Genomic DNA, 15,918 nt, shown 5'->3' with positions numbered 1-15,918 from the left:
TAAATAAAATAAAATTTTACTTTTTGTGTATTTACGTAACAAAACTGGCGACGAAAGATTCGATAAATTAATATTATTAAATGTACACACAAATAGACACATATAGCCATATAGGTGTTAACGGTGAAGATATCCTTAATATAATGGTCAAAACTTCACGAAAATTAGATTTAGTATTGTAATTTTTTCTTTATATTAATGTTTATACTTAAAAACTAGGTATTGTACCTAAGTAGGTACAGCTAGTTTTTATAAAAAAATTTGTATGTTTATTAAAAAAAAAAGTTCTACTTTTCTATAACTGATTTTCAAAAATACCCCCCAAAACTTTTTACTGCATACGTCCACGTTAGCAACTATTGATTCAAATACTTTAGGTAGGTATAAAAGAAAGCAAAGAGATTGGTCGGTAGTTTGAAATATTTTATAAATCAGAGAAAGACTTAAGAAAAAACTGCTGGTCAAATAAAATTTGTTTTCCACGTTATAGGGAAAATACCGGTATAGTGAAATAAATTAAACAAGTAGAGTAAAGGTGAGGAAATAACATACTTACAGTTCTTTAGGAATATGCTGGGTAATAAATCTAGACTAGAACTGGAAGTAGTAGGTACTTAAAGAGCTAAGCGATTCGAATACCTCAATTGATTCGATCGAAACAGAGTGGAGTGGAGAAAAGAAAATGTCGGGAGGTTTATGCGACTTAAAGTTAAAATTCACATAATTGTACTTAGTAGTTTTCATAAACACTAAATAAGTGATTAAACAAAAACATTAACATTATCACGTGGAGCGTTAAAATTATCAGTGTTGTTTAGATGCATACTATTTGGTAAAAAAAATTTGTTTTACATTTACTGTGAATTTATATGAATTTGATACCTATCCTTTATTTGAAAAAAAATTACATTTTGCACGAAGATTCCTATAAGTATTATAATCATTCACAAAACCTAATAATTCAAATAATTTATTTATGAGCAACTTTCTTTATAAAAATCAATTCTTTTAGATTTTTACTATATCACAAAGGATATAGTTATACTGACGTTTGGATTTCTTATGTACAAATATTTCAATAATATCCTAAATAATAGAATAGAACAAATCGACAGCTTCATTTATACTCTTCTTTAAATAATTTATAATTTATTTATTTATTTATCGGTGCGAGACGTTATAGGTATAGGTATAGGTATTAGGTATACGTTATAGCCTTATAGGTATCTGAGTAAAGACTAGTCTGCGTCGTGATACACCTATGAATAAGGCGTACCTATGGTAACATTTGGTTACATATATCTAGCAATCCAGCAGCTTACGTAAGATTGGTCGGCGATTTAACCATGTATCTAATCCTTTTTAATTGCATTACAAAGATTTTGAGATGAACGAGAATTGTGTACTGATATTTATTCAAACAACGCTATCAATTTTGTTGGCGCAAATTGTTGACTACAAGAATTAAAAATATTATTTATTATTTAATAAGCATTTAACTCAGTTCACCGATGCGATGACAAAGTGTGACATACAATAGCAATTTATTCTATAGGTTACATGTTACATTCACCTTTGAGGAGATAAATACACTGTTAGTAGGAATTTATTGATGCAACTCAGAATTCCCGTCTTTTGACATCTCTTTCCACCATGAACTAACATATCTTAGTTCGTGCTTTCCACTAGGCATTAATCTTTATGATATGTCTGTTTTAACACCCAGGCATTTTCTTGTTGGCGATTCCCTACGTGTAGTGTGTACTACCTGATAAGGGTTAACGCCTCTAAATAAGTTATTAAGATGGAGAAAACAGAAAAGTTACTCAACTATTTCAATATCTAGTAGTTTGGTCTCGATAGAGTCGAAATACTCGAGATCACCTTGAGCAATTAGTCACCATTTATTAATGGTTTAATTCTCAATGTTATCCAGAGCTTACTGACTTAAATTGGTTGAATGATTTATCATCGAGTTCAAATTTAACATTAACATTAAGGGACCGCTACACCAGCATTTGTTTTCTCTGTCTATCTCCCACATAATATAGGAACAAAGATACTCCGTATTACCACGATTACGACTCTCTGGTTTAGATTAGGGCAAAAGCACCTATTATATATTTTATAAAGAAGAGTATTTCCTGTTCATTGACCGGATAGATTTTTAATATTTATAATTAAAAAAAAGTTATTAATGGTTAAAAAAAATCGAAATTATTTTAAATTAAAACATGCTTATATTTATAAAAAAATGTAAATATAAAAAATATAATTATTCGTTTATATGAAACATTATATTTTTTTTATATTGTAGGCAAAAATATAGTTAATACTAATATGTTTATAAGCACATGCCACATATATTCTGGGGAGAGGCTGAAGCCCATCTAAGTCCCCCCCTAGTTATGCCTATGTGTATGGTGTATTTTGTACAATAGGAACTCTTAAAAATATATAATAACTTATAAAAATAAAAAGGAGTAAAAAAAATATATCTTATTAAATGTCAATATTCAATATTTTTTTAAATAAAATAAATAAATATAAATAAAAATATAAAACCAAACAAAATAAAACAATAAATAAAAAAAATCAATATCTTTTAATCAGCCACCAAATACTACAATTTCAAAAGTGATTAAGTTACCCACAATTGACCAATCAAATTTTAATAAACCATTAAATTAAAAAATTGAATCATATGAATCAATTTTTTATGGAATTTTGCTTAAGACTATTAAGATATAAATAATAATCATAAGAATTTTTGATTATTTTAAAATATTGTTATTTCAAAAATTTTATCTTGATTGTTTCAATTTAATAATTTAAATTACATTACTAAAGCCTGGATGTCATTCCACCGGATGCCACGATTACTTCACCTGTTATAAAGGAAGAAGCAGGTGAACAAAGAAATGATATAATAGAACCAATTTCTTCGGGACGACCAAACCTAACAAAAAAAACATACAAATTATAGTTAGTATTTTATAATAAAAGAAAAACATATTACCTTTTAATAGGTATCCCTTGTAATAAATGTTCACTAAGCGATTCATTTTCCGTAAGCTAAAAACCATAAACTTCTTATTATAAAACTGTTTTTTTTATATTAGTTTTAAGTAATAAATTAAAATTAAAATGAATGTAATTAATAAGGCAATTAATTGCTTAAATTGTATTTGGTTATATTTATTTATTTTTTTTTTTTTTGTAAAAATGTATCAATGTAAATAATATTAATTTAAATTAAAAATAATAAATGCTAACCAAAGCTGTACTACATGCAACTCGACATTCCAGTTAACGTTTATGCATACAACTATTGAAAAGTCAATGAATAGGTAAATAAATTATTTACATTTATTTTAAGAACAAATGCTACATACCGCTGATGCAAATTTTGTTTTAACAATACCAGGAGCTATACAATTGACTCTTATGTTATTCTCTGCCAAATCCATAGCCACTACTTTTGTCAAACCAAGAAGCGCCGTTTTACTAACAGAATATGCTCCCAGCATCTATTACAACATGTATTCACATTTATTAGTGACAAAACATTTTAAAATGTACATATTTAGCTAAATTATAATAAATATATTAGTTTAAATATTTTTACCGGCATTGGATTGACACCAGCTATTGAAGAGACATAGACAATTGAACCTCCACCTCTAGAAATCAGATGAGGTGCTACTTCTTTTGTTAACAAAAACGCACTTTTAACATTAACATCAAATATTTTATCCCATACTTCTTCATCACACTAATTCATAAACATAAACTATTATTTTTGCCTTATTATTCTATCAATACAAATAATTTAAAAGGTATTAAAGGTAAAAAAAATCTTACATCTAATACTGAACCTGATGTAGGATTTGTTGCAGCATTTGATACAAGAATATCAATTCCACCAAAGATTTTAATAGTCTAAAAAAACATATTATATTATTTTATAATATATTATGTAATATTATAAATATATAATGTAATGCCAGTTCTAGCATAGCACCTTTCTTTTTATTTTTTAGTACCTTTATTTTTTACTCTGTATTTTATGCTCACTAAAGGTTACAAAAATAAAATTTAGAAAACAAAGCGCAAAAATATCATATTAAAATAAAATAATTACAAAAAATCACACAAATTTAAAACTATAAACAATTACGCATAGTTCATGTAAAACTCAACAATAATTTGATTGATCATTAAATTGATATAATAATTATTATTTAAATAAAAATATTAATTTTAATATTATAAACTAACAATTTTAATCTTTTTTATTTTATTTTTTGAGATATTTAATAACATTATTTCTATCAATATGTTTTATGTTCCCAAGCTATTGTATCAATATTGTATTTAGAAATAAATACTAAAAGCTTTTTTTATTTTATTTTACTGTAAAAATATCATGTTTTTTTATTCTACATACATTTTATATAATATACTGTATTTTTAATATCATTGAAACAGATTATTTTCAATTAAATTTTTATAAACACCTTTAACTTTTTTTAATTTCTTTTTCACTAAGATTCATTATGAATATAATTTTGATCTTAAATCTACAAATTCTGTTATTGTTTTACCATTCAACACATCTTTAAATTTTCCTAAAACTATTTTGTTAACTAAATGTTGTCCATAAATATTATCTTTTGGATAATCAGACATGTCAAACTGATCTAAATTAATATTTGTACTTTGATAAAAATTGTTAGTTTTTATTTTTATATTAATGAATTTGTATCAGCATACAACAATCTAACTTTATTTCCATATTTTTTCTTAATTAAATTATAGTCTTTGAAAAAAGTCTATGTATCTATTATAAAAAATGCTTGGTAAATTTTAAGTATTAATTATGTAATAAAGATATTTGTATAAGCTGTATATTCCACTAAGAATTAATAAAACATTATATAATACCTCTTGGATTAAATTAGTTCTATCATCGTTTTTTGATACATGGCATACAAGTCCTTTAACTTTGTTAACACCATATTCTTTTTGAAGTTGTTCTAATGCATTTTTTACATTATTTTTCTTACGGCTGCAAATCATGATAGATGCTCCATCGCTGACCAATTGTTTAGCAGCAGCAAAACCAATCCTAAAAAATGTAATTTAATGTTAAACATTTTATGATCACAATACTACAATTAATCATAATTCAATTTTTACCCATCAGTAGATGCAGTGACAATCGCTACTTTTCCTTCCAGCGGTTTGGCGATATTTGATAACATTTTCTTAAATTGTATTCCAAATGAAGTTCTGATTGGAATGCTAAACTTATGAACAGAATTCATGTTGAAGCGTTTTATAAGTATATACAATTTATAGTCTAAAAAATAATGTAATTTATGCAAATAAATCTTATATTTTTAATTGTGTACCACTGTACCGTCTGTACCAGTTTGGTAGTTTTTGAATTCGCCGAAAGAAAAAGATTTATATGTGATGTAGAGAATTGTTGGCAAAGACGAATAGAGATAAAAAAAAAAAATAAGTCACGATCTCACCTACGGTTCTTAGATAATCATTCGAAAGTGTGGCGAAATGCCATTTACTCATTTAGATTTTTTATTTTTTAAATACCTATTACTAGTATTATCCAATGACTTTTACGATTACTATTAACAGTACTAACCACGAATATAAATTAATTTTCACAATCTATAGCCGTGCTCTTAGATCATAAAATTAATATAAATATACTACGGATGAAGCTACGGCGTATTTTTATTTATTTGTTGCCGATAGTCGATCTCGTTATCTCGATACCTAAAGCGACAGGTCTCTTTAATAAGTATTCTATGTGCGCATGCGCAAAGTTACTCGTTACATGGTTATCATCTGGGTAATCACTAATTAGTGACACTGTTGACATTTGTTGACAGTTAGTAGTTATTCAGCTCAACAACCTTAGATCATAATATACTATTTTTTTATAGTCATTATTTATTCTATCTTTTATTTTTTTTTCAAAATCTTAAAACAACAATTTATTGTTTTATTTAATGAGTTAGTGAGTATAAAAGTTAATAAGTAAAAACAGCGTATTCTCTTGGTCATTGTTCGGTTTCATTTCCGTGTACATAACACAATAATTAACTGATGAGTGATAATCCAGAAGTAACTTCGAGTAACTTCACGCATGCGCACATCGAGTACCCAATAAAATGACCCGTCGCTAATATCGGCAATAACTTGCATTTAATAATATGCATTGATTTTATCCATAGTATAATATGATCTATGACCGTGCGCCGTCAAGGTTTATAGATATTTATAGAATATTATAATATTATCTATTAACCTTGGTGCGCCGTGCTGTTAACTTTCATTGAACTACAATATTATATAGTTCAATGTTAACTAAGTTAACTTTCTCCAACTATCTTATCAGAATATTTGGAATTGATAAAATTATTTTTATTATTGATACACGACATATTATTATAGTAGTTAATTATTATTATTTTACGGTACACATACAACGCAGATGTCTATATTATATAATATAGACATATTTTGTGACATACAACGTAGACAGATCATTGACCTTATAAATACAAGAAATAAATGACACAAATTCTATCTGACTTATTTTTTTCTATCTACTCAATGGACTCAATACTGTGTGATAAATGTATTATGTAGATAACCTTTTTTTTTTTAAATACAATTTTTATCTGCACAATTTCAAACTGTGGTATTGCATAGACTTATATAAGTTATTTGATATACCTACTTATACTAGTTATACTTCTAAATCTATCGATGAATGTAGATTATCGATATTATTATCTATGATCGAGTCAACCGTAGACATTTATATGTATGAAGGAATATAGTGTCGTAGTGGACGTTACACATTAGGAGTTTTAAATCGAAGAATATTATACAAATAAACTATTTTAATTTATATTTTGTTTCAACAGCAATCGTTTAAAGTTAATAACTTATAGTTAAACCGATATGACAAATCAAAAAAGATAAGGATATCAGTTTTTCAAAACATAAACAGACTCAGCTATCTTTTTTGCAAATCAACTATAATGATAACAATCACGTATCATAAAATAAATCGCTAACTAGTGTCTGTGTAGCTTTTTCGCCTTTCACATTAGAATATGAAACGAAAAGCGATAGAGTTATAATTTTAAAGAAAATACCTAAAATCGTGTATCCGTTATTATCAAACCTTAACTGAAACGATGGTTTTCGAAAAAACTAATTACTTTACTAATAAAAATAATGCTAATTTATAATTTATGTAGTCGTGATTTTAGTCATGATTGACGTTCATATCAACAAATTAAAATTGAAAAAAATGATAATCCGAAATAAAACTCTAATTAAATTATTTGCTCTTTTGGTTTTGTGTACAATTATTCTGTACGTGAGCAAATATAGTTTTAATAATAGATATGAATTTGTGAGAGGTAAAGACCTTTTAGAACAAGCAATCCGAGCAGCACAATTGGGTGGTATTCAAGTTAAAGCTATCCACAATGAACATTTAATTAATTCCCAATCAAAGGGGAAAACTATGGAAGGTGCAAATGATCCAGTTACTAATGCTGATTATACATCTCATTGTGCTATGTATTATTTGTTGAAAAAAAATATACCAAACGTAAAAGTATGTATAAACTATACTTCTCAAGTAAATTTAAATATATTTACTAGACTCATTATCTCATACAGACATAGGTAATACATTTTATCATGTGCTTAATATTGAATACAATATTAGGTCACAAAAGTTTGTGCGTAGAGGATTTATAAGTTAAACTGTAGTGTATAAATTTGATTCATACACTAATTCGGCAAGTTATAAGTATTGTTAAAGTTTAAATATTTTATAGGTGATATCAGAGGAAGAATTATCTGAGAAAGAATGCAAAAAGTTAAATCTAAGAAAATTAAAAGATTATGATATCGAACATGTAACAAATATTGAAGAAGAATTTGAGAGGAAATACATAACCATATGGATTGATCCATTAGATGCAACTCAAGAATTTACTGGTAATAAATGTTTTTAAAATCTTAAAATTAGTTTTTAATTTAATGTATTAAATTTGTTTTTTTTTTTTAGAAAGTTTGACTCAATATGTAACTACCATGGTCTGTGTTGCATATAAAGGAAAACCTATAATGGGTGTTATACATGAACCATTTTCATCTAAAACAACATGGGCTTGGCTCTCAAAATCAAGATCAAACAATTTCAACAATATTAAAGTAAATTAATAATTATAACTATAATAGCATGTTGAATTGTGTATTAGGAAAAAATTATAACTTATTTTAATTATCGAAATCAATTATATTTTACAAAATATACTTTATTTTTTGTAAGTATATAAGTAGTAAATCTCAGTTACAATAAAAATTTTGAATTTTCCGGAATATTATTAAAAATTCAGATTTTACATTTACATAATATGCATATTATTCTTTTATCTTATTGTAAAACAAATAATTTTCTACGTTGTGTACTTAAGTATATTTTATTATTTCAATTAGGTTCCTAACAAAAAGTCAATTATTATTTCAAGATCACACAAAGGTGATGTAATGGGTCTATTAAATCAACGGTTATATGGTCTACCAGTGGTAACAGCCGGAGGTGCAGGATTCAAAGTTTTACAAGTTTTATTTGGAAACTCATCGGCTTATATTCATACAACTAACATTAAAAAATGGGATATATGTGCTGGACATGCTATACTAAAAAGTATAGGAGGTGAAATGACATCGTTGGAAAATGAAGATATTACATATGAAAAATATACAAGTATGATGCATGTTGGAGGAATATTAGCTACTGCACGTGATCATTTATACTATATAAATGCACTAAAAAATGGGAGAAGTGATTGAAGTATTAAATAATAGGTTTGTAAATTTATTTGCTTTAAATGTAAAACGTAAAGACAATAAAATTATAATTTCCATTGAAATGTATCGTTTAAATTAGTTCTGTTTTTATTTGTGTTTAAAAGTACATTTTAGTTATTTGAATAAAAATTATTATTTAGCTTTCTGCGTCCTCGATTGTACGCAGCTCAAGTCCTTTTAAAATTCAATGCAATGAAATTAAGAATAAAAAACAGTTCATCACGAATTAATGATAAGTGCAGTATTTGTATCTTCGACTATAAAAACTAAGTTTGACTTAGTTTATATGGTCAAAGATTTGTACGGTATTTTTTTATCACAATATATTTATCTATTACATGCTAAAGTATAAACAAGCGTACAACTATTTATGTAGTCGTTAAATTTTTTAACTATTTTATCCTTTTACAATGCAAATAAGTGGAAAAAGTATACTTATTAAATATTATATTATTAAAAATAATATACAATCTGTGGCTAAAAAAAATAATTTTTAGGGAGATTAAAATAAACTGAATGATGTGATGATGTGATGGAAGGGGATATCCAAATGGTCTAATAAAAAATATGGATTAAAAATGTATTGACGTTTATTGTAGGTATTAAAATACTTCATTTTAGCCAAAAATAAAATGATAATTTCAATATAATACTAAATTAAGTTACATTCTTGCTCAATTAGTTAATATAATACTATTGTATGAAATAAAATCTATTAATATATTATTTTTAGTGATACTATAATTAATCAATATATATTAGTATATTACCCATCACTGTACTTACTTTTTATTATGCACAAGCATAATTAGTTTTGTATTTTAGTATACAATTTATGAATGTCAATAATGATAATGGAATCTAACTAGAGCTAATTTTTTTTAAGACTTATATAAATATGATAGTATTTACCGTATACACTGTAAAATTGACAAAACTATACAAACATAATTTTTTTAACATACTTAAAATATGGCTTACGTCACTATGATTTTATACTTTATATGGCTGTATATAATATTTATAAAATAACCATACTCCATTAGTTAAAAATTAATAGGTTAAGCAATAAGGTGCAATGCTAAATTGCTAAATATGTAACTTTAATAATTGGTCCATGTATCTAAAGATTTTAGACTTTAACGTAGAACTTGGTTTTTTCGCCAATAGGATCTTCAAAACTTTCATAGTACAAGTAATCTTATGGAAATAAGATCTATAGAACAAGCCTATAAACTGATTTATTGAAATTCGTTATCATATTCTATAACAATTTTTAGAGCAAGAGATACGATCGTTTTTTTTAGTTTTTTATAATCGAAATATTTTTTGTTCTGTATGTGATTTTATCTAGAATAAACCACATGACGATGGAATGTAATAATAATAATAGCAATATAATTATAATAAAATCATATTATATTATTAACTTATTTATATTATATTAATATAATAATATATTATAATTATGTATCATATTATTATTATTATTAATTTTTTCTGTACTGCAGGTTTACATATTACGTTTACAGATTTATATTTTTATTTTGATCATCGTTGATTGTTTATGTTGAACTGTGTAGAGAGTTTTTGTGTAGTCAGTACTCAGTACACTCAGTCAGAGTCATCGAGTACAGGGGGGCTCGGGGGCTGCAGCCCCCCACTGTTCTCATTTTATATTTTTATTATTCATATTAATATTAATTAAAACGAAGAAACAAAAATATTACGATTAGTAATGTTTAGTAATTATTTAGATAAAACTGAACATGTGCTTATAAAAAAGTGAGCCCCTCATTTTTTGACATTTTCAAAACCTTGCGTCTCTGCACTCAGTAGTCTGTACTCTGTAGTGCACTATTGTATGTCCTGTGCGAAAAATGTGTAACTTTGTATTTTATTTATTAATACTTTATTATCAATAGTAATAGTACGTATTATTTTAAAATGTATAAATATGGCCAGTATGGGTAGAACAAATACAAATCCTGTACAACGAATGTACTTTGTATACAGTTATAAATACCTAATATAATAATAATTATAAATAAATAATATGTGAAATTGTAATGTTTAATTGAAACAGGTAGATTAAAATTAAAATAATAATTAGATATAATATATTTTACAGTAAACATAAAAATGAATGACAAAACTTCAATAACATTAAACTTAAAGCTGTATAACGTTTAAATTCTATATAACGTTAAACATAAAATTTGAATAACGTTTAAATTCTATACAACATTTTAACATAAGAATTGAATAACGTTTAAATTCTATATAACATTTTAACATAAGAATTGAATAACCTTTTTCGCGATTAAAAAAAGAGCTTAAATTTAACCATGGCGGTTATAATTATAAACTACTTAATTTTTTATCATATTGATTAGATATTTTAATTTTGTTTCGTTATTTTATGTGAGTGTGTGATATGCTATATAGTGGATAATAATTAATAGGTAGTACGTTATACAATATTATATATAATTCACAACATTGTTTACAAGTTGATTTTTTAAATAAATTATCAAACTTAAACACAAATAAATGCTCCATTATATTTTATCTTATTTTAGATATACTATTTTTTCTTTTAGTATGATTGTTGTTGTAATGTAATTTATGAACTTAAAAAAGTTAATTGGTATAACTTGCTTATTTCATAAGTGTTGTAACTAGGTAATGTATATTTTAGGGGTGGCCAGCGAGAAGTGACTCGCGAGCCACCCAATATACATAAGGTTACATAACCTAATCTAACGTGGAGGTTGGCTGAGTAGTTTCCTAAAAATGTGTGTGATTTCTTATATTTTTTTAAATAATAACAATAATAATAATGTTTATAAAATAATAATTATTATGTGTAATATAATAATGTGAATAATTAAATAGTGGCTGGTAAAATTTTAAATAATACAGATTTTAATAAGTCAAATCTGCAAATTTGCTTATTTATATATTTAACGCTCCCGTAAATATCTACATAAACGAAATATTCAATATTTTTAGCTTCTCATATCTTAATATATTATACTCAAATATCGAAACTTGTACGATTATTCTTTCGATAGTACCAATCTTATAATAATCGATTTTGATTTTAGTGCAAATTAAATTTCCTATTTCTTACTACCTGAGATAGTGCAATTACAAACACAGTTTAAAAATTTTGGTGAAAATTGACTACACCCAAAATTTTAGATTGTAGGTATATAAAAATTACAAATTACAATTTATAATACAAAATCTAATTTTCGATTTTCAATTTTTTGTTGGTTGTTAGTCGTCTGTTCACCTAAGATCGCTTTGCTAAAATTATGCACAGCTTAAAAACAATATTACTCTGAACGTCTGAACATGACAGTCGTCATTTCATCAAACATATTACCGACGAGAAATCAGCCAAATTAAAATTATAAATAGAGAACCTAATAGTCCCTATCGGAAAATCACGTACGTAATACGAGTCTGCGAACTGGAGTAGTACACGAAGATATAAGATAAAGAGTAAAGACTATCTAACGAGAATTTACTATTAAACAATACACAATATTTACTATTTAGTATAGGTACTAATATAATATTATATATGTATACTGTAAAAATAAAAGTGTACATTATAATATTAAATCCTCCTATTTTTTTTTTTTTTAGGAGGACATAGCCCTCTGGGCCCCTAGAGCCGCCACTGAGTAGTATATATAGTAGTTTTGTAAATATAGAAACATCATAATATTAGCCTTATGTTTTCCAATATTGCTAACTCTTTCGCGGCTTATATAATAATAATTTAGGAAAACGGTTCCATACACATTTTCCTACTCAACTCGAGTAACTAGACTAGGTATAATAATCCCAGTAAAAAATTATAAGACAGTGGCAATGTGGTTTCTGTATTTCATGTCAATTAATCAAAAATGTACAAAAAAAAAAAAGTTGCTGGTTTTAACACAGCATTGTATTTGTATATTAAATTTTTTTACTAGTAGGTATGTCGCTAAGTAATATTTATTTTACTTATTATACTTAACTATAATATATTCGTTGTTGTTGATTTAATACCAAATATTTGTGATCTCCGTTTTTTACATTGCACGAAGGACAAAAATACAAAATATTAAGTTATTAATAATAGTTAATATTCGGTTAGGTATATGTGAAAACTTAATATGAGTAACTACCAGGAAAACATAAAATACTTGATTCAAAGACCGAAAACGCCAGTGATCAAACCTCCAATGCATCGTTCAATGTTTAATAATTCTATACGAAGGGAATTCCAATTAAACAGGGGTTGTCACCAAACGATGGGCTATGCTGAAGTCAAAGTCAATGAACCGTCTGAGTTTTTAAAAAAAAAATCCAGAAAAGTTATTAGACCATTTGTCGGTAAGATACTAAGATATATAAATCATGGTAATATACTAATATTATATACCAACCTATCAATAACCTTATGGCATCATAGTATTGTCGAAATCCATACTACCTATTGTTTTTATATTTTTTCCTTCATACTTATCTCGGAGATTTATTCTTCAAACACTCTGAAACTTACCCACTTAACGTAGGCGGTTCACTAATGTTTTACTGGGTAATTTATAGAAAAAACTAAAACAAGTGACAGAAATCCAGTTCAGTGTCCACGATACTCTAATAAACCGTCACCGAAAAATAAAATCTCGAGAAATTTTTTGCATAAAAACATTGTTGACGTAATAAGAAAGGCGCCACCGTTACCAAAACATCGTGTACAAGACAGTAGGAACGGACACATAATAGTTTTGGATGAAGCCGGCTTAGAGCCTTTGTACGTGTTAAAGAAGGTGAGTCGATTAAGTAAAAAAATAATTAAAAAAAAACATTGTTTATTATTATTATTAAAATGTTTTCTATATTTACTGTGGTGGCCGTATTAAAATATTACTTTTTTAAATGTAAATGTTATGCAATTGGAGGATTTCGGAAAATTACCCTTCTATATTGAGAACATTTACAAAAACAAAGAAACTATTAGGCAGGAAGAGATCGAACGAATAAGGGCGATCAAACCGCCATTGCGCCGTTTGCCTGAAGAAGAGCGTTATGTGTTATTAACAGTAAGTGGATTAAAATGGTTAAATTCAATTATTTGTAACTTTTCTCTCAGAGTGCTTATTCTTCGCCAATCATTTCTGTCCACGTTCTTGACTAGGGACTAAAGATCAATTGGGCTGAATTGCACAAACAATTTTTGTTGTTGCCGATGCTCACTGATTCAGTGACAAAAATCAATCGGAAAACCAATTTGGAAAATCAATTAAGAAGCTTGGAAAAAGATATCGACCTTTTAGAAAAGTACCCGAACTTATATGTGTGTGATGAAGACGCGTAGGCTTAGTCGTTTCCTCAAGTACCTACCTTTCATACATTACGTTATAGGTCCCTAACTGTGTACGAATTGTCATGATCGTTTTATCGTCAGTAGTAAATATTCATTGCAATACACTTACTGCACTTTCTGTTGTTGTACTTGTCTCAGAAAATAATTTTGTAACTTGAATAAAAAAATACAACACAAGAAATAAAGATTTTACCTTATGTATGCAATTCAATATTAATGTTTTAATAATTTATTAACATTATTAGTTAGAATTAAAATAGTCTTAATAACTAAAGTAATGCCTTATATTTAATAATAATTAAAAACTATGATAATAAATAAAACATTTCATAAAAAATGTATACAATACGTCAATACACATATAACAAAACTTAAAAATAACCAAACTTAGTTGTAATCTTTATGCGCAATACTATGTTATAAAACGCCTATAAAGCTATAGTTCAGCTATTTTTTGGTAGGTATATAATTCAATAATATGATTTATTTAATACTTATTGGATTAATATAAGCCATGTTTTAAAAATAATAATAAAACGTTTCCTACAGAAGTTAGAGATAACTAAACAGCTAACAAGTCTTGTTAATTAGTATTTCTTTATAATTACAAAAACACACAAATACAAAACTGCTACAAATTGGATCAAAGATCAAACTAGTATCATTTAAAACTGTAAAAGTATAATATATCAATATTTATATATTATATATACACATAATATATTAGTATATAGGTGCAATTGGATATGTACAACTAAAAATATTATACATTATTTAATATACCTACCTTTTCAGTTTTCACTCCGTTATTTATATTGATAAGAATTATTCGAACAATTTGTTGTAATAATACGTGTATTATTCATATTATATAATATAGGTACAAAAACATTTATAAGCTTATTAATAACTGAACAACAGATGCCGGTAGTTAAAAAACCTGGAAAGTCACTCTGTTAAATTATAACGGGATATAACTACTAACTAGTAACTACCTACTACTTATTAGGTAAGTATCGAGAGTACTCGTCGTTATGTAGGTTTCTACTGTAATTGATTTTTCAAATTTAAATTTAATGAAAAATCATTATACATGAAAAACGATACTGAGTGGAAACAGTCTATCAGCCTATTTTCTAAGCATATTTTCTTATTTATAGCTATAATATATTTATATTGTTATTAGTAATTTGTTTTTCTATTAGTAGGTACTTAATACACTAATGGCCTCAATTAATTTTTGATAAAAACAAATTGCGTTTATATACCTTCTGTAGTTCTGTCCTTCTATAAGACTATACTCTAGAAGTCTAGAACCTAGTCTATAATATTTACTATTTGATATACTAATATTTACTATTTATTATTATCATAGTGTTGTTAAGCTAATAATGATAGGCTTTTTAATGATATGAGTAATATTTTTTAAATAATATCAATTAAAAAAAAATATTCATGGTTTGGTTAAAATTGTTATTAATTTGTAATTACACGTAAATATTTCAAATTTGAATTATACAAAAAAAAAAACAATAAAATCGATATCGTTAAAAACTGATTTTGTGTAAAAATTCTTGTTTTTCCTTAATTTTTTG

The 15,918-nt window shown here is 26.0% G+C and overlaps 3 protein-coding genes across 11 annotated transcripts; 2 read left to right on the top strand and 1 right to left on the bottom strand.

Moving 5' to 3' along the window:
- Positions 1 to 2,586: 2,586 nt before the first annotated feature.
- LOC132926270 (dehydrogenase/reductase SDR family member 4) lies at positions 2,587 to 5,830 on the bottom strand. Of its 9 annotated transcripts, none has more exons than XM_060990610.1 (8): positions 5,672 to 5,822; positions 5,203 to 5,312; positions 4,948 to 5,131; positions 3,865 to 3,942; positions 3,629 to 3,775; positions 3,396 to 3,530; positions 3,020 to 3,075; positions 2,587 to 2,959 (listed from the first exon to the last, which is right to left on the bottom strand). In XM_060990610.1, the coding sequence occupies exons 2-8, from the start codon at positions 5,265 to 5,267 to the stop codon at positions 2,845 to 2,847; spliced, it is 780 nt and encodes a 259-aa protein (XP_060846593.1). In that variant the 5' UTR covers positions 5,268 to 5,312; positions 5,672 to 5,822; the 3' UTR covers positions 2,587 to 2,844. The 9 variants fall into 9 exon arrangements, 8 of the variants coding, with proteins under 8 accessions (XP_060846593.1, XP_060846590.1, XP_060846587.1 ...); XM_060990607.1 differs by having other exon boundaries at positions 5,203 to 5,307; XM_060990604.1 differs by having other exon boundaries at positions 5,203 to 5,365; positions 5,426 to 5,816.
- A 1,176-nt stretch (positions 5,831 to 7,006) lies between these two features.
- Positions 7,007 to 9,075, top strand: LOC132926269 (putative inositol monophosphatase 3). Its single transcript, XM_060990603.1, has 4 exons — positions 7,007 to 7,669; positions 7,896 to 8,058; positions 8,129 to 8,274; positions 8,560 to 9,075. Exons 1-4 carry the CDS (start codon positions 7,319 to 7,321, stop codon positions 8,914 to 8,916), a joined length of 1,017 nt encoding a protein of 338 aa, XP_060846586.1. The 5' UTR covers positions 7,007 to 7,318; the 3' UTR covers positions 8,917 to 9,075.
- LOC132926272 (enkurin-like) lies at positions 8,796 to 14,534 on the top strand. Its single transcript, XM_060990614.1, has 5 exons — positions 8,796 to 8,931; positions 13,091 to 13,329; positions 13,546 to 13,766; positions 13,899 to 14,039; positions 14,135 to 14,534. The coding sequence occupies exons 2-5, from the start codon at positions 13,110 to 13,112 to the stop codon at positions 14,312 to 14,314; spliced, it is 762 nt and encodes a 253-aa protein (XP_060846597.1). The 5' UTR covers positions 8,796 to 8,931; positions 13,091 to 13,109; the 3' UTR covers positions 14,315 to 14,534.
- The last annotated feature ends 1,384 nt before the right edge of the window (positions 14,535 to 15,918 follow it).

The sequence above is a fragment of the Rhopalosiphum padi genome, chromosome 3 (assembly GCF_020882245.1).
Source record: "Rhopalosiphum padi isolate XX-2018 chromosome 3, ASM2088224v1, whole genome shotgun sequence".
NCBI lineage: Eukaryota > Metazoa > Arthropoda > Insecta > Hemiptera > Aphididae > Rhopalosiphum > Rhopalosiphum padi.
Note: the sequence above shows the minus strand (reverse complement) of the source record. Positions and strands in the feature narration are given on the sequence as shown.